This window comes from Cavia porcellus, unplaced genomic scaffold (assembly GCF_034190915.1).
Source record: "Cavia porcellus strain 051 isolate PalLab524CR breed Dunkin Hartley unplaced genomic scaffold, mCavPor4.1 scaffold_22, whole genome shotgun sequence".
NCBI classification, from domain to species: domain Eukaryota; kingdom Metazoa; phylum Chordata; class Mammalia; order Rodentia; family Caviidae; genus Cavia; species Cavia porcellus.
In genome coordinates this window covers 42,099,154-42,123,009 of record NW_026947505.1, presented here as the reverse complement: position 1 = coordinate 42,123,009, position 23,856 = coordinate 42,099,154, and the positions used below count along the sequence as shown (strand labels likewise).

The 23,856-nt window shown below is 43.2% G+C and overlaps 1 protein-coding gene across 1 annotated transcript in view; it reads left to right on the top strand.

The window, feature by feature from the left end:
- Igf2r (insulin like growth factor 2 receptor) overlaps window positions 1-23,856 on the top strand; it is a 113,614-nt gene that overhangs the window by 63,756 nt on the left and 26,002 nt on the right. The window contains exons 19-31 of the mRNA XM_013148819.2: window positions 727-906; window positions 2,636-2,737; window positions 4,650-4,751; window positions 5,430-5,622; window positions 11,594-11,758; window positions 12,717-12,860; window positions 12,980-13,155; window positions 13,435-13,522; window positions 14,157-14,372; window positions 15,054-15,184; window positions 15,655-15,752; window positions 20,690-20,826; window positions 22,394-22,584. Of these exons, the coding sequence (XP_013004273.2) occupies window positions 727-906; window positions 2,636-2,737; window positions 4,650-4,751; window positions 5,430-5,622; window positions 11,594-11,758; window positions 12,717-12,860; window positions 12,980-13,155; window positions 13,435-13,522; window positions 14,157-14,372; window positions 15,054-15,184; window positions 15,655-15,752; window positions 20,690-20,826; window positions 22,394-22,584 (1,923 nt within the window). The remainder of the gene's footprint in view (window positions 1-726; window positions 907-2,635; window positions 2,738-4,649; window positions 4,752-5,429; window positions 5,623-11,593; window positions 11,759-12,716; window positions 12,861-12,979; window positions 13,156-13,434; window positions 13,523-14,156; window positions 14,373-15,053; window positions 15,185-15,654; window positions 15,753-20,689; window positions 20,827-22,393; window positions 22,585-23,856) is intronic.

Here is a 23,856-nt window from a genome sequence, read left to right as displayed (position 1 = left end):
GGATTTAGAATTATAATCAATATTAGATATGTGATGTGATTGAAAAATGCAGTGAATGTTGGAATTTTAAAAAACATTATTACAGTAAAATGCATTGCTGTTAATCCTTCCCCTTACTTTGAACACACCCTATCCTGCTGCTGCTTTCTGAAGTAGTTCTGGAAGTCATCTTTTGTGTGTTGTGTTTTTACTGTCAGGGCTGCCTCCGTGTCCTAAATCAAGTAAAAATGTTGACCTTTCATGGTAGTTTTGACTTTGGGAAAGTACCAGAAGATGGGGTCAGAAGATGGGGCCAGATCCAGTGAACAAGATGTGTTAGAACACATCATAATGTATTTATGAGCCTGTCTTTACTTTGGATGGCACTCAGTAGCGACATTCACCGTAGTTACGCTCGCATTTTATAAAGACATGAAAGAAGACTTTTAGAACTGCTTCACAAAGTGGCGAGAATGATGGGATGAGTGTGTTTAAAGTATGGAGAGGAATGTTTTTAAGGGAATTAATGGCACTATGTCTTTTGCTGTAATCCTTGCTTTAAACATTCACTGTATATGTTGAATATCCTTTGTATGTGGGCATGTTATGTAACCTTGGGAACAGTGGTTCACTCTTCATTTATGCATTATTCTTGGGGGCCTCTTGGGATATAACTGCCATGAGAACTGAACCCTCTTCAGGGCCCCACCAACTGCATTGGTGTACTAATAGATGCTGGTGTTGCAGGGTACCTTCACCGAGACAGTCGCCATCAGCAGCCTGGGAGTGGCCAAGACTGGCCCAGTAGTGGAGGAGAGCGGCAGTCTCCTGCTGGAGTACGTGAACGGCTCGGCCTGTACCACCAGTGACGGCCGGGTTACCACCTATAGCACGAGGCTCCACCTTGTGTGCTCCCCGGGGAGCCTGGTAAGGCACTGCCAGGCAGTGGGGCAAAGGGCACTCTGCAGAAAAATGCTTTGCGGTTATTATATCTCCTTCAGTTGTGGTAAAATGTGTATGATGTGAAATTGACCATGTAGCCCTTTTGGGGTTATTAAGAACAGTAAGCATATTTTTGATGGTGTGTCCATTATAGAGTCGTCTGTTGAAAACTTTTAAAAATCATCACAGACCCAGTTGTTTTTTAACCAGTAATTTCTGGATAGTTAGGCAAATCCTGAGTGGGGATTCCGAAAATTGTGTTCATTATGAATTAAGTTACAGTCTTACTGTTAAGAGTCAGTCACAGCTTGCCCTGGCCAGCCGCTCCTGTTCCGTACTTTGCACCTGTTAGGTGGGTGCCCATTCACACATGCTCCAGGCACTTTGTGGCCCTCTTTGTCCATTGCTACAGTCTGAGGAGAGGACTGAATGACTGCTGAGTGCTGGCCATCTTTGCTACCTGTTTCTTCTCGGACTATGGGAGTTGGTCCTTGCTGCCCAGTGCCACCTGACTGGCTGTGCATTCTGGGCCTGCTGTGAACTCTCCTGTCTGGGTTTTCATTGCCATGCAATACTGGGTCCTTCCCAAAAATTCTCGTGGACTCTTATTTTTCCCAGCATTCTGACACGTTAGTCTTCAAAGTGATTTCACATTGCCATGATTTTTGCACACACACAGCCTGCTGTTCAGTGTGCCCAGGTGGTGCTCAAGAACAAGTCAAGGTCATGCTCACAGTGCTATACACCCTAGGCTAAGAGTTCCCCAACCCTGAGTACCCTTACAGTGAGGTTGAGGGGGCAGGCACTGTTTGCCCCTAGGGCTGCTGAGGCTGATGTGCAGCCTGCAGTTAGCCTGGTGGGTGGGGTTGTCTTAAGCTGGCCCCAGTTTTCTCCCTTGCAGCTCTCGATTGCCTCTAGCTCCTGACTGCTGGTCCTCGTGGTAAGGCTCGGTGGGGAACAGCAGCAAGTTCTTAGCATAGCTGTTGGTGTGTCTGTCACCCATTAAGGCACTGGGTAATATATCGGTCTCCCGGGACCAAGCTGGAGACCACATTCTCCTGAAAGGGAGCATGGCACTCTAGGGGGAGACATTTTACTAGGACACATACAAATTATGTTAGTGAACACAGCCCCGTAGTTAGAACGCATGTCAAGAAACAGAACCCTGGTCACTCCCAGAACCCTCTTCAGCTCTCTGTCCCTTAGCCCCTCTGCTGCCCTGTGACACATTAGTTAGCTTTGCTGAATTCTTAACTTGCATCCATGAAACCATCAGTATTGCCGTCTTTTGTGTTTGGCTTGCTTTTTCTTTTTCTTTTTTGTTTCACTTTTTTGAGGCAGAGATTCGCTGTGTAGTTCAGCCTGGAATCGAGCCCTTGGCGATCTGCCTGCCTTAGCCTCCCAAGTAATGAGTATGGCTTTTTGAATTCAACTTTTGGTGTAAAATGGTCTTCAGAAGTACCAGCTTGGGCACTCAGACTGAGGTTGAGATCCTAATTCTCCTATGAATGCTGAAATGATCTCAAATTCCTTAATGTCCAAGAATGAGAGGTGATCTGATTTTCATAGAGGACATTAAATTGTAGTTAGATGATGCTTATTGAGGTGATACATAATAAACACCAGGTGACTTTCAGCCCCTTCTGTGTAAGAGGTTGCTTCCCGTTGACTAGATCACCGTTCTGTTACTCTTACCCTGTGCTTGACCTTTCAGAACACCCATCCTGTATTTTCTCTTAATTGGGACTGTGTGGTCAGTTTCCTGTGGAACACAGAAGCTGCCTGCCCCATCCAGACGGTGACAGACACAGACCAGGTATGTGTGGTCTCCTGCCATCTGGCTGAGCTTCTTGCTGGACATCTCCAGATGTCCAACTCTGAACTGCCCCACCCAGGTGTTATCACCCTCCCCTCTGTGTTGACAACAGGTGTTTTCTACCCCTGCTCTATGCCCAGGTCCTAGGATCAGAGCCAGGACCCTCAGTATTACTCCCTACTCACTGTAGATTCCTTCTCTTCTGTACTCTCCACCCCTGTCCATTCCATGTGGCAGTGGCTCTTGTCTCTCCATCACTAAAACATTTGAAGATCGGTCATCTAAAGGACAGAGCCTTTGTGCTCCCTGTGACCTTATCTGTAGGGTGGGGCTCATTTGCTCCAAGCGATTGCCCTCTGTTCTAGTATGACCTAAACCCTGTGTGTTTAATGTGACCTCATTTACAGGGCAGAGCCCCGTGCTCCAAATGATTTTATCTATAGAAAGAAGCTTGTAATCTCATGGGCTAGTGAAGTTCCTCACCCTCTGCTTCCCACTGTGTCTTTCAGCTTCTTGTCCTGAGTTGGCAGGTGTGGTGTCTGGGCTGGGCCCAGTAGTTTAGTCTTGCTGGCTCTTGCTGACTGCACAGTGTCCTGCACAGTGTAGTATAAGCTGTGCTGAGATGTTTCTGGCCTCTGCACAGCAGAGTGTTGTTTTCATGTTGCTCTTTGCATTTCTTATGGCAGATTATTTCCTTTCCTGCCTTTAATGTCTCCACTGCACTGCGGGGACAGCAGGGACTGTAGTAGCTTATCCCCACGGATTGCCCAACTTATGTTACTGCTCATTGAAGGTGGAAACTGTTGGAGGGGGTGAGGTGCTTCTCCATAGTCATTGCTTCTAATGTTATGATCACTGCTCCATCCCTTGCATTTGGTAGGCACAGGAGGCCAAGGGCAAAATCAGTTACACCCAAAAGAGGGGAGGAAGTGATTTCTGAGTTATCAGAGTATGCATTATCAGTACCTGTATGTGAATAATAGAGATCAAAAACGAATCTGAAGGAGCCAGGGATTTAACTCAGTGGCACGAGTGCTTACCTGACACGTCAAGGTCATGAGTTCAATCCCTGGTTACCAAAACCAAAAAACAAAACAGAAAACAAACCTGAATTTTCTTAACATGTTTGGATTTTTAAAGACATTATTTATGAGTTTCTCATGGTTCTGATGACCTTTTATCTTGGGAAGCTCTGGAGCTTCCAAGTGAATACAACTCCTGAGTCTATAACCACACTTGGGACAGGCAAGGAACTGTATTTGGAGAGGCTGCCTTTTTGATAGGAATTTCTCATTGTGCTTTATGGTCCTGGGATTGAAGCCAGGTTCTTATGTGTGCCAGGTAATGTTCTGGCACTGAGCTGTATCCTCAGCCATTTAAGAAAATTGTTCATTTTTCTGGGCAGAGTGGTACTCCTATTATTTCAGCACTCTCGGAGGCTGACGTAGGAAAAATTCAAGTTTAAGCCCAGCTTGGGCAATTCAGTGACTTAGACCCTGTCTCAAAATATAAAAGGTGGAAGATACAGTTTTTTGTGAAGGGGCTGGGTTCAGTCCTCAGTACTATCAAACATTACCCCCCAAAACAAAAAACCCCACAAAAACAGAGAGAGGTAGGGGGAGAGGGAGTGGGAGTAGGAGAGAGAGAATAATGAATGAATGAATCAATGAATATATTGATTTCAAGACAGGGTCTCAGTAAATTGCCCAGGCTGCCTTCTAACTTGTGATCCCTCTGCTTCAGCCTCCCAAATAATGGGAGATAATAAATGTGTACCACCACATCTCGCCCTTGATACAGAGTTTTAAAGTAAATGGGGAGCCCAGTTGTGTAAATTACAAATATGAAAACTTGTGGAAGTGCTCCTGTGGAATTAGACTGACAGTGTTCTTTTCCTTTTTGATTCTTGTAGGCTTGTTCTGTAAGGGACCCCAACAGCGGATTTATGTTTAATCTTAACCCACTCAGCAATCCACAAGGATATTTGGTCTCAGGCATTGGGAAGACATTTTTGGTAAGAGCCACATGATGAATTTCTAATTTGCTTTGAATTGCAGAAACACAGCATTAAAGTCACCTAAGGAGAACACTTTCTATATGTTGTCATGAACTCTTTGATCTTTGCCAGTTAATAATGGTGAAGTTTTTCCTTTATCTTCATACCAAAGAATGTTTTCTGCTTTGTTTTCAAAATTATAGTAAACTAAGTTTTAATGAAATAACATCTTTAAGAACTATAAAAATAAATTATTTTTTGTAAATTAAAAAATGTATGTCATCACTTTTTTGTTTATAATGTAAACATGTTTATAAAATCATGTTATAATGAACATGATTTAAACTATGAACTTTTTTGTATAATTATAAAAATTTTATGGTTTATGTACCTTTCCTTTATTAAATGTGACATGTTATTATATGCAAGATAATCTTAAGCATTTGTAGATACAAGACAATTTAAAATAAGACTGTATGTACTAAACCATAGAGGAAATTTATTGATACTGCTATTTACACTTTCATTTTTGCCTTACCCACTAACTTTAGGACTTAACCTGCCCATATATGGAGAGTTGGTAAATTGAGAAATAGCAAACAATTAACTTATGGGCAGTTGGTTGATAGGGCTTTTCTTTGTGGTAAGCTACGTAGCCTGACCGCGTCTCTGTTGACCTTACTGATGGGCCTCTAGTTAAATATCTGTGGCACCATGTCCGCCTGCGGGACTGTCGCTGGAAAGCTTGCTTCAGGCTGTGAGGCAACTGAGACACAGGAACTAAAGAATGTGCGGGCAGAAAAGCCAGTTGGATTTAAGAAAAGACTCCAGCTGTCCACAGAGGGCTTCTTGACGCTGACCTACACCGGGTTTCCTCCTGCAGACAAAGGTAAGCTCAGAACCCTGGGTCAGCTATAATCCTGGTGGCTCCACGACTGCATTCCGTGGGCATTTTATTTTTTCTTTTTCATTGGTGGGTACTGGAAATTGAACTCATAACCTCGTACTTGCCAGGCAGGCGCTGTGCTGCAGAGCTATATCCCGAACCCCTTGGCAGGAATTTTCATAGGATGCTCAGTATTCGCTTTCCTGAGGCACAGGGTTGCACATGTGACCCTCATCTTCCTGCCTGCACTTTGACAGCTCCTATCCATGTAATTTCCTGGGGAAGTGGTTCTGCCATCCCCTTCTTTCTCCTCCCCAAGGCATACTTTTATCTTGCCACCATTTGTTCTCAGACCTGGAATATTTTTACCCCAACATCAATCACATTTCCTTTGGTGCTAAAGCTATGGTAGGTGAAGATCATAAAAGTTAATGGGTTTTTTTTCTCCCTGTAAATTTCTATTGTTTCTTAATGTACTAAACAGTTTCACTGTGTTAAATTCTTAACATTTCTATTTTTGCAACTGTGCTGTACAGCTGAAACAGTCACCATTTTTTGGTTATGAAGTCCAAGATCTAGTCCAAGCCCTTCGTGAGGACAGTGGCCATCTTAGTAGAAACACAGCTGCTGCGTATTGAATGCCTTCTCTGCACCACTCCTGTGTTAGAATGCTGTATGTTCATGCCAGCTCTTTTGTGATTGACTGCTTGACCACTGCCTCATTTTACACATACTAATGAAAGCCAGAGAGGTCATGTGCCTGGGACATAGCTAGTGGCTTATCAGTGGTCAGCATCAGAGCAAGGATCCCAGGTCCCTTGCTTGCTGATCTTGGCTCTCACAACTAATGCATTCCTGTAATACAGATGAGAAAAGAAGTCCTCAGAGCCACACAGTAGGTAGGCAGTAGGGCTTGGAGCCTTGTGTCTGCTGTCAAAGCCATGCTATTTCTGTCACATCATGGCAGACATGGGGGGGAGCTGATCATAGGATAACGTTGCTAAAAATTCTACTTCCATGTTAGTGGACATTAGATGAAGGTTAATCTTCGGAAGAGAGCAGAAGGCTCTGCTGTCCTGGGCTTGTTATACCCTACTCTTTACATTTATACATCTTATGTCAGGATAACAGATGCCAAACACTTGGCACTGCTGGGTGCGCACTGGCTAGAATAATATCAAGGACTCTCTGAGTATACTTTAGAAGTTGGGAATCTTGAAGTAATGTCAGTAAGACAATTGACTGGAGGTATCTTGTTTGTCTCGCCATACAGAAAGGGCCAGATGCTTCATGGCAGTGTTTGAGGCGGAGTCAGAGTGCTGTGGACCATAACAGAGATGGTGTGGGGCATGGGGCTACAAGGTATCTTTACACAGACTGGAATTAAGCACAAGCATCTGCCATCCTGTCTCTCAAGATCATCCCTGAGCAGATGGGATGCTTGTGCTGAGACTATAGGTGTGTACCACCACACCTGGCTATGAAACACAAATTCTGTAAACAGGAAAGCATCACACCATCTGTAGGAAAACTCCAGGAGACTTCAGCAGACTTCTTTGCAAAACCTTAAAAGGTTGGAGAAAATGGGGTAATATATTTAGAGTCCTGAAAAACAACTTATTAGCTGAGAATATTTCAACAAAACTGTCTTTGAGAAATGAAGGACAAATGAAGATTTTCTAAGGCCAAAATGAAGGGACTTCTGGACTGATAAAAAATGCTTTAAGATAATACTGTAGGTGAAGCAGAAAGCTGACAGTCATCATGAAACCACACAAAGTTGCAAAACTCAGCAATGAAGCAGATGGACAAGGGAAAAAGAAAATCAAACTCTGTCACTACAGAAAACTACCAAACTACAAAGATGAACAAGAGCAGGAAAAAAAGGAACAAAGAATGCATGAAACAACCAGAAATAAAAGAGAACAGCGGGGATATGCTGTATTTTTCAATAATAAGTTTACAAATGGATTCGATTCCCCAATTAAGAAAGATAAAACTGTCAATAACACCTAGACCCAGGGAAGCTTATTGCAAGCAACTCATTTCAAAAGTAAATATACAGATAGACTGAAAGCAAACAGATGGGAACAGGTATGATGCAAGTGAAAACCAAAAATAAGCAGAAAATGAATAGATCATCTAGACCAATAAGTAAATAAATCAAGGTTGAACTGTACTGTAGACCAAATGGTACAATCAGACATGTATAGAACATTTCATCCAGTAGCTGTGGAATATACATTCTCGTAATCTGTGGAATACTCTTCAGAATATACCATATGTTAGACCACAAAACAAATCTCAAAAGAATTAAAAAAAATTTGAAAGCATATATCTTCTTTGAGCATAATGGCTCAAACTAGAAGTCACCAATCAGTTGTATAAATTGTACAAATACATGAAAATAAACAGTCAATGAAGTCAACGCAAGTCAATGAAGAAATCCAAAAGGAAGTTAAAAGTAAAATGAAAACATACCAAAACCTATAGATATAGTGAAAACCATATTGAGACGTTTATTAGCTGTAAGTGCCTGCATCAAAAACAGATTTTAAAGTAACCTAACGATCCAACTCAAGAAAAGCAAGAACAGAAAGGAAAGAAATAACATAGCAGAGATAGAATTTTAAACACACAAACATGAAAAAAAAAAAAAAAAACACCAATCAAACCAAGAGTGGAATTTATGGAAAAATTGATAAAAATTTATCTGAAAAAGGAATGGAAAAAGACTCAACTAAAATCAGAGGTGAGAACAGTAAACATTACAACTGATACCACAGAAGTACTGAGGATCATTTGACACTATTGTGAGCTGCTGTATGCCAGCAAATTGGAAAACCTAGATTAAAAAATGTATTACTGCATACTTAAAACCTAGTATGTACCTGAGGACCTGGAAAATCTGAATAGATTAGTAACAAGTTACAGTGTATTAATAAATGTCTCCCAACAAAGAGAAGAGTGGCTCAGGACCAGATAGCTTCATCATTATTGTTTTGCAGTGATGGGGTTCAAGCCCATGGTAGGCAAGTGCTCTATCTTCGAGGTACATTCCCAGCTCTTACAAAGAAAAATTAATGCTAGTTCCTGTGAAACTACCCCAAAGTATTGAAAGAGAGGAAATCCTTTTCAATTCATTCTTTGATGCCACCATTCCCGGATAGAAAAACCAGATGACACAACAACAAAAGAAAACTAGAACAGTAACCATGATGGAACATGTGTGCAAAAGCGTTCAACAAGATTATTTATGAATTTAATGTATAAAAAACATGATCAAGTAGGATTTATCCTAGGAATGCAAGCTTGCTTCAACACATGCAAATCACTAAATGTAATGTGATGCATCAACAGAATAAAGGATAAAAAAGCCTATGTTGTCTCGGTTGATCCCCCGACCCCTAAAAAAGCGTATGATAGAATCCAGTATCACTTTAGGAATTAAAGCTCCTTTCCCCAAACAAAACCCTCAAAGGTAGAGGATAAAGGTACTACAGTACCCAACAAGGTTGTGTATGACAGGCACACAGTCTTATTTCATACCGAATAGGAAAATCCTAAAATTACTTCCTCTAAAATCAGCAATAAGTCATGGCTGTCCTTGACACCATTGTTTTGAAATATTCAGTCTTACCCAAATTAGAGGACATGAGAAAGAAATGACGGGTATCCACATAGGAAAAGAGGTAAAATCACCTGTCTGCAGAAGGCATGATTTTTTTTAAATAGAAAAATTTAAAATGATTTTATCAAAAAACTTAGAACTGATCACTGAATTCACTCATGCTTATAAGATGAAAGTCAACAACAAAAAATCAGTACCTCTTTTATTTACCAGTAATAAAAGTTGCTGAGAAGTACAGCAATTCCATTCACAAAAACTGTAAAAACCACAGTGAAGACCTAAAGCACAACAGAACCGAGGAATAAATTTAACCAAGGGAGTGAATGGCCTTTTTATAGGTGAAAATTACAAAACACTGAGGAAGGAAATTGAAGAGGGCACACAAAAAAGGAAAAGACACCCTGTATTCATGGATTGGAAAAATTAAAGTTTTTGAAATGTTCCTACTACCCAAACTAGTTTATAGATTCAATGCAATTGCAAATGACATTCTTGGCAGATACAGAAAAATCACTCCTAAAATTTATGTGGACTCAACCTAAAGTCCTCATCAGTACATGAATGGATAAAGAAAATGTAATGCATCATGGGATATTATCCAGCTTTGAAAATGAATAAAACCTTCACATTTCAGCAACTTGAATGGAACTAGAGGACATTATGTTATATGAAGAAAGACACAGAAAGGCCCATGTCAGATGTTCTCACTTACATGTGGAAGTGAGATCTGGATCTTGAAGTGGAGAGTAGAACAGTGGTTATAAAGGCTGGGAAGGGTGTGGGTGAGAAAGGAAGGGGAGAGAACAGGATAGCTGCGGAGTGCAGTAGGATACTCAGAGTTGGCAGAAACTGACTGTACATTTTAAAATGGCTATTAGAGAGGAGTGTGACTGTTCCCAACTCAAAGAAATGAGATTAGTCTAAAGTGACAGATACGCAGTTATACTGTTATGTGTTTTGTGTATTTATTATTATCATTGTTGTTGGCTTGGTACTAGGAATTGAACTCTGGTCCTTTACATTGAGTTATACTTTCAGGCCTTAAAATTTTTAATTCTGAGACAGGCTAAGTTGCTTTGTTTGAATTTGTAATCCTCCTCCTTTAAGTAGTAAGATAATAGAAGTATACACCATGCTATGCTTATCCTTGTATTGAAATATAGCACTGTACCCCATAAATGTGTATAATTACTGTATAAGTTAAAAATAGCCAGGTGTGGTGGCCCACACCTGTAATCCCAACTCTTGGAAGGCTGAGACAGGACGATCACCAAGTTTGAAGCCAGTTTGAGCTACATAGTGAGTTCAGTACCAGCCTGAACTACATAGTGAGACCCTGCCTGCAAAACAAAATAGACAGTATAATAATAATTGGGAAATCTTTTAACTTTGAGAACAAAAACATGGGCTGGGGTGGGGGATGCATAGTCTTTGAAGAGCTGTTTTTAGGAGAAAGAGTAGCCTTATGTCAGATAACATGTTGGGGAGGCCTTAAGATGAAAGGCTGGAGCTGTGGAGGTTGAAGAAGTTTTTAGTGGAACTGGTCCAAGTGGATGGATGTCTTGGTAGTGTCTGGGGTGAATTTAAGGCAGCTGGCCAGCATGGAGTGTCCTCCTCGTGTGCAGAGTATTGGTGCATGACCTTGGCTTCTTGTGACCCTGTGTGGTCCTGGGTCTTTGTTTCACCTGGAATGACTTCTGTCGTGCTACTGCAGAGTGGCTCACCTAGCAGAGATCCCATGTAATCCTTTCGGGAGAAGAGGAGAAGGATTCCAGAGGTAGGTATAGAATGAGCTCTGGAGGAGGAAGCAAGCTCATGTTGAACTCCTCCTGATCAGAGTTGATGAGCACAGAGCTGGTAGTAGTGCTTTGCTTTGCAGATTCGGAGTTTTCAAATTGTGTGTGTGTCTGTCTGTCTGTCTGTCTGTCTTTTTGAGACAGAGTTTTGCTGTCTAGTTCAGGCTGGCTTGAACTTACTTTGTAGCCCACTCTAACCTTGACCTCTCAGTAGGGACTTTGCAGATACTTGTTTAAAAACTGGTACATGAGAGTGACATTGTCTCTTACTGGTTGGACTGATAACTGTTGTGAGATTTGACTGCTTTCCAGTACAGTAAGAATGGCAGAACAGTAGGCAGTAGCACAGACCCTTCTTCACAGGTCTGGGCTGCTGTCAGTGTGGCCAAGGTCTGTGGTCAGGTCAAGTCTCTGAAACAAACCAGGCATCTTGCTGTGACAGACTCGAAGAGGGTGGTAAGGCCTGTTGCTGGCCATGGTTGTGCTGTCTTTATGGATCATGTTATAAACAGTGTCATGTCTTAAAACCTGGCTTTGTATCCTTCAGGTACTGCTTTTATCATTCGCTTTATTTGCAACGATGATATTTACCCAGGAGCTATCAAATTCCTGCATCAGGATATCGACTCTGCACAAGGGATCCGAAACACTTTCTTTGAGTTTGAAACTGCTTTGGCCTGCATCCCTTCTCCAGTGGATTGCCAAGTGACAGGTGAGGCAGAGAGGCCTAGAAAAATTTAAAGACTGGTTGAGAGTGTGGGATGTGGAGTATGTATGTAGGTATGTGCTTTCTGTATATATTTATATACGTGTGTGTATACGTTTGTATCTGTGTACCTATGTGAATGTGTATTTGTATAGGTGTTGTGTGTGCTGTGCTTCACAGGCAACACATTGTTTTACATATAAATACACATACATATATATGTTAATGATGTTTAGAGTTGTAACTTCTCTTGAAGAGACTCTGGGTATATAATTTATTTGTGTATGTGTGTGGTACTAAGAACTGAACACTTTTTTGTTGTTGTTTTTTTTTTTTTTTTTTTTAAGAGCAGAAATATTTATTGAGAGAAAAATAGCTTCTGTCTGAGAGAGACAGAAGGGGTCCTAAGTAGATTGCCCAAACACAGGGCCTTTGCACTGAGCTGCATCCATAATCCTTTTTATTTTTTGAGATGGGATCTTTCTTAAGTTGCTCTGGCTGGGCTCAATCTTGGGATCCTCCTGCCTTGACCACCTAGAACACTGAGTCACAGGCATGTGCCTCCATGCTCAGCTAATTAATGGATTTAACCTATGTTTGGGGTCAGATGCTACTTAACAGGGAAAAAAAATGAAGGAAGAAAGTAAAACACACACATATGTTAAAGATTATTTGAGGAGCAAAGAAAAAGACACTAGAGATCCCAAAACCAGGCTGGAAGCTGTGTAGTGCCATGGGTCCCCTTGATTTTGGGGGCCCTCCCTGCTGCCTCTTCAGGGATGGCCTCCTAGTGTGTATTTTGGGGGGACCACAGTGGTGTGGTTCTGTAGGCAAAGCTGCTGGTGTCCTGGAGTTCTTTTGTCTTGCAGTTAGGTGCACCCCTTGGCAGCCTGTACTTGGGGTGGGCGATGATCCTAGAACAAACCAGAAAGCTTGTTTCCCAGCATGCTTTCCTGTGTTTCAGACTCAGCTGGAAATGAGTACGATCTCAGTGCCTTAAGCGCGGTCAAGAAGCCATGGACTGCTGTGGACACCACTGCTGACAGGAAGAAGAGAACTTTCTACTTGAGCGTCTGCAGTCCTCTCCCTTTTGTTACTGGGTGTCATGGTGAGCTCTGTTGAAACTTGAGTCTATGCTCTAACAATACTTGCTAGAGCATTGTTTGGCTCAAGGTCAGCCTGCTTTCCCTTCCATCTCTCACTCCAAACCGTCCTCCTTTCTGCCAGGCAGTGCAGTGGGCTCTTGCGTGGTGTCTGAAGAGAGCAGCTGGAATCTAGGTGTGGTGCAAATCAGCCCTCAGGCTGCAGCCAACGGGTCCCTGAGCATTGTGTATGTCAATGGCGACAAGTGTGGGAATCAGCGCTACTCCACCAGGATCATGTTTGAGTGTGCGCAGACATCGGTGCGTGTTTACATTGGCCGTGTGCTGATCTGTCTGTAGTTGACTTCCTGATACCTTTGGTCTCAGTCTTCTGTGTTACATAAAACTTGCTTCTGTTTTCATAGATTTGGGCCATTGATAGGGTTTGATGTAGTGCATACTGTCTTTCCCCCAGGTCTTAGATGTATACTAAATGTTACATATTTAGCTCATAGAGTTTAAAGATTTGGTATTAGTTCTGGCTGTTGTTCATTTAGGTAACAAAAGGAAAATGAAGTAAGCTCTTGGTTTGTATTGCAGGGATCCCCAATGTTTCAGCTTCAGAACAACTGTGAGTACGTGTTTTTGTGGAGAACTGTGGAAGCCTGTCCTGTGGTCAGAGCAGAAGGTGAGCTCTGGACCATTGTCCAGTGACTGTCATCAATGAGGAATGATGTTGTCATTCCTCTGCAGTAGAAAATGTTGTGATAATGGCCACATGTGGGATCAGGAAACATTTATTAGTGGGGGGATAATTTCTTATCCTTAAGATTTTTTTTTTTTTTTCTTCCTTCACATTTGCTAATTTTACCAGTTTCCTTTTTCTTGGCAACAAATGTTGATGGATTCTTGCTTTCTCACACTTAAAAACACTACCATGGGTTTGGGTTGGGTTTAAAAATCACGTATTTATTCTGTGATCTAGACTTCACTTAAAACTTGTTGGGTAGGCTATTTGTATTGTAGTAAATAAAATAAGGTAATGTGGAGATAGCTTGTAATGCCTATTGTAGGACAGTATTTACCTGATATAAAGTTCTGCAGCTTGCCAGGTGTGGTAGTGCACAGTTGTAATCCCAGCACTGGAGTGGGCTGATGCAGGATTGCTATGAGTTCAAGGCCATCCTGGAATACATAGTTCAAGGCCAGCAAGAACTACATAGTGAGATCCTGTGTGAAGAAAAGCTAAAAATTGTATAGCTCGTGGTTTGGAAATGCACTTGTGGTGACAGCTACCCTTGGTTTCTTGTGTGTTTTTGAAGGAGATAATTGCCAGGTGAAAGACCCTAGGCATGGCACCTTGTATGACCTGAGGCCTCTGGGCCTGAGTGACACCATTGTGAGTTTTGCTGAGTACACCTATTACTTCCGGGTCTGTGGGCAACTGTCCTCCAATGTCTGCGGCATCCAAGACAGGTCCAAGATTGTCTCCGCATGTCAAGAAAAAAAGGGAGAACAGAAATTTGAGAAGGTGGCAGGTACCCTTGATATTTCTTCTGCTTTGGTTGCAAAAGAATGGAGTTAAAGTGTTAACATGTTATGTTAATGATGCTGTTTCTGAAGTAGGAGAAATAGAGTAGCTTGTGAGTGATGCTTCTGATGACATGTGACTTCCTTAACCAGATTATATACTGACAAATGCCATTAGAGGATGCTTCTATCTGTAATACCATGTTTTTTTCTTTTGACAGCATTTGAACACACTGAACTAGGCAGTAATGGGTATGCGGGGAGTGGCATTTTCTAGGGCTGAGGCAAAGGGAGTATGGCACGTTCAGTAAAGGGTTCGACTGTGATACTGACAGGGCAGGCTCTTGGTCATGTTTCCTAAGAGCAGAGGCCAGATATAAATCAGTTTAAGACTTAAAAAAAATGTAGTTGAAGTATATGTGTGTGGCAGCCCACAGGAGCCAGAGGAAGTGACGGCTCTCACCAAGCAGGCTAAGGAGAGAGGCCGAATTGCCATGCCGCTGGTTCCTCTGCACATTGTGGCTGTGGGCAGCAGGAGGCCTAGACTTTCTCCAGCAGAGTGATGTGACTAGGATCAGGGGTCCCATGCCAGGTTGCTTTCAGGGTAAAGGGCATCACATGCTTTAGGATAGGCATGGCATCCTGGGACCCAGTGACCCAGACTTAAATGACATGCTGCTCTTTAACAGGCCTTCTTACTCAGAAGCTGACTTATGAAAATGGATTGTTGAAAATGAACTATACCGGTGGGGACACCTGCCATCGAGTGTACCAGCGGTCCACAACCATCTTTTTCTACTGCGACCGGAGCACGCAGAAAGTAAGTGGCATCACTTGTCTCTGCAATATGGCTGTCATGTGTACAGAATGTGTCTGCTCCTGCTGCTCATTAGACCTTCCTGGTAACTTCACGTAAAACACATGATGCACAGAAGTTGTGTTGAGGCCTTGATTCATTTATGTAGTTTTTGTTTGTTCATTTTGGGGGGCATTGGGGTTTGGGGGGTATTAGTGCTTGAACTCAAGGCCTTCACACTGAGCTTTATCCTCAGCCCTTTTAACTTACCTTTTTTTTTTTTTTTTTTGAGGACAAGGTCTTTCTAGGTTGCTCAAGCTGGGCAACTTGTGATCCTCCAGCCTCAGTCACCCATGGTGCTGGCATTACAGGATTGTACCCCCAACCCCAGCTCGTTTGCATGGTTTTTAATGAACACAGCTGGCCTTACTGTTTGCATCACAGCTGAAGCTCTGCTGTTCCATTTTCACATGTGTCCATCTTGACCTTTCCAGCCAGTGTTCCTGAGAGAAACTTCAGACTGTTCATACCTGTTTGAGTGGCGAACACAGTATGCCTGCCCACCATTCAACGTAACCGAGTGTTCCTTTAAGTAAGTTAGTGTGTGTACTCACCTTGTGGGAAGGTCAAACTAACTCAGGATGATTTTGCTTTAATAACTAATGGTCTGGATGGGGCATCTGATCAGCTAATCTTTGCAGGCCTCAGCCTCCTGATACTAACATGAGGTGCTGGGGTAGGAGGTGGACTCCTAGATCCATCACTCTCTGGAGATTCTGATTATTTCACGCCAGTCTTGTGTGGAGAGGTGATTGGTGCCGAAGTAGAACATTAATGCCCTGTGGTTCCTGTGTGGAGGTGGAGTCCATTCAGTCAGGACCCTGAAGTTTCCTCTAACTCATGTTGTGTTGGGGACACAGTGATAAGGATAGAGTGGCCTTGTCCCCAAGTCCTTATGCTGTAGAGACCAATGGAGGGACACACTACAGTGGGTGAAGGGGCATAGAGGCAAAGCCACCCTGCAGGCTTCGCAGTGGTCTCACTCGCTTTCTGATGTCTTTGTTCACCTGCGATCTGGTGATCTGGAGGCTCCCAAATTAAGGTGAAGTCCTCTGTGGTGTGTGAATTTTCATAGCACTTCTCTCAGAACTTCACTAGGTAGACAGTTGGGGTCTCTGCCTGTAGATCTGGGGTTGTAGGTTTGTGGCTGTGCATGTTTGTTTAAAGGATGTGCTAACAGTTTGGATGTGGATTGACCCCTCTTTGACAACTACAGACTTGCCCTCACACTTTCTTGGGGAACATGCTACTGTTTCTGTTCCTTCCAGCTTCCCTTGGTGGTTCTTTCCCCAACTCCTCTCTCTTCTTTAATGAAGGTACAATAATTGAAGTTTTAGTAACATATAAAATACATTTAGTAATTTTTTGCAGTGACTTTAACTCACATGAGTGATGTTACCTTTTCCATTTCACGTTTCATAAAAATATTTTCATGTGAAACAAATTTTTGTCTTTGATGATATAATCTATGTAATATTTTTATTTAAATGGTACTTTAATTTTAAATCTGTTAGCTTTCTCAGCCTTTAGTCTACATATTACAATTTAACTACCCAAAGGATACATAGTAAATGAGTGAAAAATAATATACACTTACGTGTTTATAGAAAAAAATAGGTAATTTGAAATATCAAATTGTTTATTAGAGCTGTTTTCTATGTTTTCCATTTTAAAATATACTGAAGGATGCAAAGTGAAATTTGAAGAGGTAATTGAAAATGGGAAGAAAATTAATTTTATTTTAAAGAGGAAAAAAAAAAACCCAAGAAAATAAAACAGAATAAAATCAATCAAACCAGAATAAGTGATACAGGACTTCCAAACCTTTGAAATGAACAGTAGTTATCATAATGCCTTTGTTGTCTTCAAAATAGCTGCAGAGAGATATCACCTTTGGACATGTTAAAAATCCAATAGAACAGGATAGAATAGAGGCAATAAAAATAAAACAATGAATGCAATAAAGAACCTCAAAACAAGCCAGTAGTAAATACATAGTGGCTTCCATAACATGACTTGCTATCTTTCAAATAGCTGCTCATGCCATCAGAGGTACCATAAACAAAACAAAAGAAAATATCCCCCCCCCCAAAAAAAATGAAAATGATACAGTTTCGTGGGGTTGCACATCTCCTCCTTGTAGGTTGTGGTTCTCTCCCTCCACAGTCTGTGAAAAGCTTGGATCAGGTGGCTCTCCCCAAGTCAGTGACAGTCTGCGCCCAAATTCTTATTTCTAACAGACATGAAGTATTCCTGGATATTGTCCTAGCTATTTGGGGTTATCTTCAGTTTTCTGATATATATGTATAAGGAATAAAAGGGTAATTTTTTTCTTCTATTTTGAGACAGGATCTTGCTGTATAGTTACAGGCTGGCCTTAACTTACTGTGTAGCCTAGGCTGACCTCAGACTTCCTGCCTCAGCCTGCTGAGGTGCTGAGAGGACAGATGTGGGCCACCACACCTGGCCTAAGATTTCGGATTTTTCTAAAATCTTCTTTTCCTAAAAATACTTTTAAGTTTTTACAGGTAGAAATTAAGTAAAAGACAACTTCATAATCAGATACAGTGAAAGTGTATATATATATATATATATATATATATATATATATATATATAAATAAAACCATAAACTCAGAGTACAACAGTATATGTGAAGTGTGATAGAAAACCATGGTGTGTGTTTAAGACTTCATTTAGTGTATCCTAGCTTTCTGTGATTTACCCGCGCTGTGTTTCCCAGGTGCCACGAGTACTTTTATGTTTGCTCTTTCTTTTACTATTTACTTGGCCTGAACTCGCTCTGCAGTTTTCTCTCCCAGCATTCACTTTTACTTTCTTCAGTAAACCTTGCCATTGCTTTTTGCTCGTTTCATTCAATTTTTTGTTCAAGATAAGAACCTAGAATACAACTCTGGAGGCTAGCCCGAAACCTAGTTAAAAAACAAAGGAACACTTCATTACAGTAAAGGACATATTGCCATTGATCACTTCTTACCTGTGTGAGCCCACCATGCACACACACATGCACACACACTGTCTGTCTGTCTGTCTGTCTGTCTGTCTGTCTCTGTCACTCCAAACACATTTATTTTATTGTTCTTGCTGCTTTCTGAAGCGTTTTTGGAGGTCCTCGCTCCTGTGTGCCTTTACTTGTGCTGCTGCAGCTGCCTCAATGCCCTGAACCTGTTCAAAATGTTTGCTTCTCATGGTGGTTTTGATTTGGAGTGGAGTGGAGTCGTAAGTCATGTGGTGCCGGTTTTGGTAAATGAGGTGGGTGAGGACCCACCACAGTGACTTTTATGAGCCTGACTTTCCACAGGGCAGCATTCACAGTTTTGATCATACTGTATAAAGACACTCATGCAGTAGACTTCTAGAACTTCTAGAACTTCAGAAAATATCAAGAATCATGAGATAATTGCCTTTGAAGCAGGGGGTAGTGGTTTTGTTGTTTTTGGAGATGGGATTTTGCTGTCATTCAGATTGGCCTTGAATTCACTTTGTAGCCCAGACTGGCCTGGAATTTGTATCGATCCTCAGCCTCCTAAGTGCTAGGATTATAGACGTGCACCACCATGTCTGGCAAGGGGTAATACTTTAAGGAGGGTTCATGGCAATATGAGACTTACACGGCAATAAATTTTAAAATTGAAAATGACCATTTTTCAGTTACCCCTTATCAGAAGAAATACCTGCTGCTTCCTTTACCCTCCTGCCTCAACGTTGTTCTGCTTTTTACATCTTATAGTTCTTTTGGAACGTTTCCTAATTCAGTGGCACACAGGTCCATATTTGCCAGCCTCCGGCAGTATCTCCAGACTGTGTTGTAAAGATGGAAAAATGTACAACCATAAGCACCCACTGGGGCCTGGTTCACCCTGACTCTGCCTCATCCCTGGGTATGCACATGTGCTCAAAGTCTTATAGATAAAATGGTGTAGTTTTTGCCACCCAAACGCAATCAAAAACCTTCAGGAAAAAACATTATAGTACGTCTATAGACGTACTGTAGATCCAGAATCTTTGGTTGTGGTGCAATACTGGTCTCCTCTCTCCTTGCCCTGCTGTTGGTGGTGCTGCTTTTATTTCTTTTCAAGTGTCTGAGGCACTGCCCATTACCTCTCCTTCCTATCATCTGCAAACATCTTCACTTTTCTGTTGTGTCTGGCCAGTTGTGTGCTCTTCCCTTGTGCCCGTAGCTCCGTGGCAGTTCCTCAGCACCCTCTTTACACCTTTATCCTTGTCACACATGCAACTAGTTGAGCACAGTCACAGGTCCTGTTAAGGTATCAGCAGCCCATGTCTGTTTTGCTGATAAGCTGACTGCCGCTCTCCTTTGGCCCTGAAACCTGAAGCTCTTATTATTGGCGCTGGGTGCTGTTACATTGTGTGGTCTCTAACCTCTTCTCTGATGTGCCAGTTCCTCACTTTCATTTGGCCACACTGGTTCCTTACTTTCGAGTCAGGCCAGCTGTGTCTCTGTCTTTGTCTTCTTTGTTTGTTTGTTTGTTTGTTTGTTTTTTGAGACACGATCTGACCACATATTTAGCCAGGCTGTCATTGAACTCACCATATAGCCTACGCTGGCCTTGAACTCAAGCTGATCCTGCTGCTTCAGCCTCCCAAGTGCTGAAATTACAGGCATAGGCCACTGTGCCCAGCAGTTTGTTTCAAGGTTTGTTCAGAGGTAACCATCTCAGTAAAGTCTTTCTTGATTGCTCCCTCAATCTTCACATCCCTCTTCCCTGCCTTTTTCCTGCTCTTTGGTTCTTACTGCTGTGAGTAAAAGTATGTCTTGTTTGTAGTTTTTTTTTTTTTTTTTCCTAGAAATAACTTTTGTAAATATCCTGAGAGTGGAGATACTCACTTGTTTTGTTCAGGATAGTGCTCCCAGCTTAGCACATGCCTTTGTGATGTTTGGACCCTTTCTGTTCTGAGTGCCACAGCCCTTGGGGAAGTGCTGGCTGGGGTGGCTCCCCTGCCTTTGCCCAATGGGGTGCTCTGGTGGTTGAGTGTGTCTTGTTCACTTCAGTGTAGTCCCTGGCTCATGGTTGGTTCTTGGTGACTGCCCATATCTAGGTGCAGTGACTTTCAGCCTGGGCAGAAATTCAGCACAAGCCCAGTTTTAAATTCGAGATGGTTGATAGCCTCAGATTAGATAGCAGGTAACCCTGAGAGTGACTGGGCGCTCCGATGCCTGAGCTGTGGACTGCATCCGCCTGCAGTGGGCAGCATCGTTCAGACTTGGTGTTTGGCTGGTCTGCTTGTCAGAGGGAGTCTTGGAATCTTGACACTCCAGGTGGTGTAGCTGCCGATCCTGACTGGAGGAGGGGAGAGGCCCTGCGAGCGTGTGTCCTGGGAGAGGTTTGACTCTCAGAATGCCGGGAGACTAAAACCCCTAAATCCATCCAACCCAGGAGCAAAACTGGAGTGCACTGAACCTGACCTGGCCTTTTCCTCCCTGCAGCGACGGGGCTGGCAACTCCTTCGACCTCTCCTCTCTGTCACGCTACAGTGACAATTGGGAAGCTGTGACCAGGACAGGAGCCACCGAGCACTTCCTCATCAATGTGTGCAAGTCTCTAGCTCCACAGACAGGCAGTGGTGAGTGGCTCCTCTTGGGCCCAGGCCTGGGAGGTACCTGTCAACGCTGTAGAGTGGGGCTGAAGGACCTCTCCTGGATGGCTATAGTTTGGTCAGGAAGCCAAAGCAGGAGGACTTTAGGGTCTTAGTGCTGCAGAATTCAGGACCAGATCAAATGAAAGATAATGTCACAGAGGACTTTTGGAGGGCATATAGGTTTATTATGCTAGCAAGCAGATGGGGATCTCAGTTCCAAGCCATCAGCTCCATCTTGAAGTTAGCAGTCACTTACATAGATTTTCACAAGGAGGTACAAAGACAGATAACACAATATTCTACAGTTGGTTACACATGTCTTTGTCATATATTGCTAGGCAGGATTTATTCTACACAAACTAAATGAGGTTACTATTATATAACATGGAGGTACTATTATATAACATGGAGGAAGAATCCATCATTGTCTGAGACTGGGCAGAGGTGTCCTTCAAGTGAAAGTCTCCGAGTCTTGAAAGCAAGCAAACCATTACTAAGTTACACTTCTCTTGCAGCTGGCACCTGGAACATCAAGGCTCATTAAGTTTTGTAGCTTCCTAATTATGGCGTCAGGCTGTGCTCAGTATCATCCTTGAATAGTGTTAGAAATACACTAGCATTAGAAATACAAGATTTTAAAATTCTCTTTCCATTTAAAAAAGCCTCTACATTAGTGCTTAATGACTGATCCCCGGTGTGATCCAAGCTCAGCCAGAGCCAAAGGCTCTGCTGGGAATGTGGTAACCTTTTCTGAATATGAGAAGGGGTGTGGGTAGGTAGAAACAGGATGGCAAATCATTGTGAGCAGGGTGGGAGGCAGGAGGGTGACATGAAGACCCTGGTGTGTGCCCACTGTACTTGCTGTGGGGTCCTGCCACAACGCAAGGACCAGTTCACCCCAAGCCTAGAGCCAGGTGGATGCATGGAACCAGAGCTCTCCCAGGGAGCTGCTTACCATCCATGGCTTCTTATAGTCCCAACAGTGAATCGTGGCCTATTTTCCTAGAGTGTGAGTTGACCTTCCCAGGTTGTAGATGGGTCAGTAGTGGACTGCTCCTGTTTTTAAGTTTAGAGACTGGTTTTCATCCTCATCTTGGTTCTACGCCATGGCCTACTCTCCCTTGCTGTGTTCTACTGGGCAGCTGTGACTCTGTGATTCCATGCTGTGACATGAAGCCTGTTTTCATGGGGCCACATGGTGCAGATGTTTGGGGGAGTAGGAAGTGGGTAGATTTCTTGAATGAACTTACACTGTTAAGTATCCCATTAACTTACTGTAGGAATTTTAGTGTCATCACATAAGGGGTTCAGACATGCCTCCTGCTGGAACCCATACGCCCATCAATCCCATGCCTACCCCAGTCTATATGTAGAAAACAACTTTTCAGTGAGTGAAAAAACTAATACATTGCCATTGCCAATTGTGAAAGAAGTGGTGGGTAGTTTGGAGTGACTGCTAGGGCAGAAAGTAGCAGTCCACCGTTGCTTGCAGGTGCCGTATCTAGACTGTAGTCACTAAAGTACCTTCTCCTTGTCTTTTGTCATGCTGCAGAGACATGCCATCCAGAGTCAGCTGTGTGTCTGCTGGATGGCTCCAAATCTGTGAACCTGGGCAGGGTGAGGGATGGTCCTCAACGGATTGACGGAGTGACGGTCCTGACATATGTGGATGGAGACTTGTGTCCTGACAAGATTCGGAGAAAGTCCACCACCATCCGGTTCAGCTGCAGTGAGAGCCAAGTAGTGAGTGACAGGGCTTCTGAATAGTACAGATCTGAGGGCCAGCATGACCTGTGTCCTTGGATCCTTGGAGGAATAAGTCAGAGAGCCTAGGGTGACATAGCTGGGGCAAGAGAGCTGGGGACCACAACCTGCTACTGAGGGAACATGCATCTTTGGCTATCTGATGATCAGTCTGACAATTTCAGGCTTGAAATTAGTTGGTTCTCTTTAGAGTCAGACTTGGATTCCTCGAAGGCCCTAGAGAAGCTATTGCTTGACTGCACTCTCTGTCTCTCTCAAGGCAGCTTGTGTTTGGGCAGTCAGGATCACAGATGGCTTTTCCACTTCTAGCTGTAAACCTGGGCCATGACTCCAGCCCAGAATACCTCAGGGGAGGCCAGTGATGCTGAGGGTTTTAAGGTGTGGAGAGAAATAGGAAGGGCCAGATGACCCTGCTGGTGTGTGGTAGCGCTATAGATGGCTGCTTGTCCTTTGGAGTGTGCTTCTGTCCCTTGTTGCCTGGTGTGTACAGCAGGCACTGACTGCTTTGGTAGCCCTGTTGACGAGGCTGAGGAGAAGAGTTTCTGCGTGTTCTGGGGTGAGGGGGTGGCTTTGGCTGTGTGGGGCAACACAGCCAAATGTGGGAAATGTGGGAAGAGCTCCCCCATGTGTGGCAGGGGCAGTGGTGGACGGAGCCAGCTCCAATCTGAGCAAGGCTGGAAGAGGGCAGAGCCTGGCCAGGCTCCTAGCTGCCACACTGCGTATCCCAGCCTATAAGTCTTGTTTATGTCTGAGCAGGGTGCTCCTGGGTCAGAGTGACAGGCCGCAGGGCAGCTAGGAGGAAAGTGGACACCATAGACTCTTTGAACCCTAGTGCTTGATGCCAGGGCTGCAGCATGGGCTGCACCAAGTTTCTTCAGGAAGGAAGATGCTGCTTAACAAGCCATGCAGTTTTCTGGTGGGTAGGAAGCATCTGGGTAAAGCAGTGAGCTAGGTTCAGCACCTGGGGAAGGGTTCATAGAGTTCACAGATGGTTTTCTTTATGAAGAGTGTCATCAGCTTTGTGTTTTGACTGTAACAGGTGTCAGTTCATGTTCAGTTCAGTTGTATCAGTTGTATCAGTTATGGACTCATTTGGGTCACCCAGGCCCTTGGAGCCTCCCCTGCCAGTTGTCCTTGGGGCTATTCTTTACCGTTCTGGTCCCCTCTACTAGTCCCAGGACCTGGATATGTGAGAACCACTTGGCGGGGAGGGCACAGAGTTCAAAGGTCTGCCCTCATCCCACAGTGGTG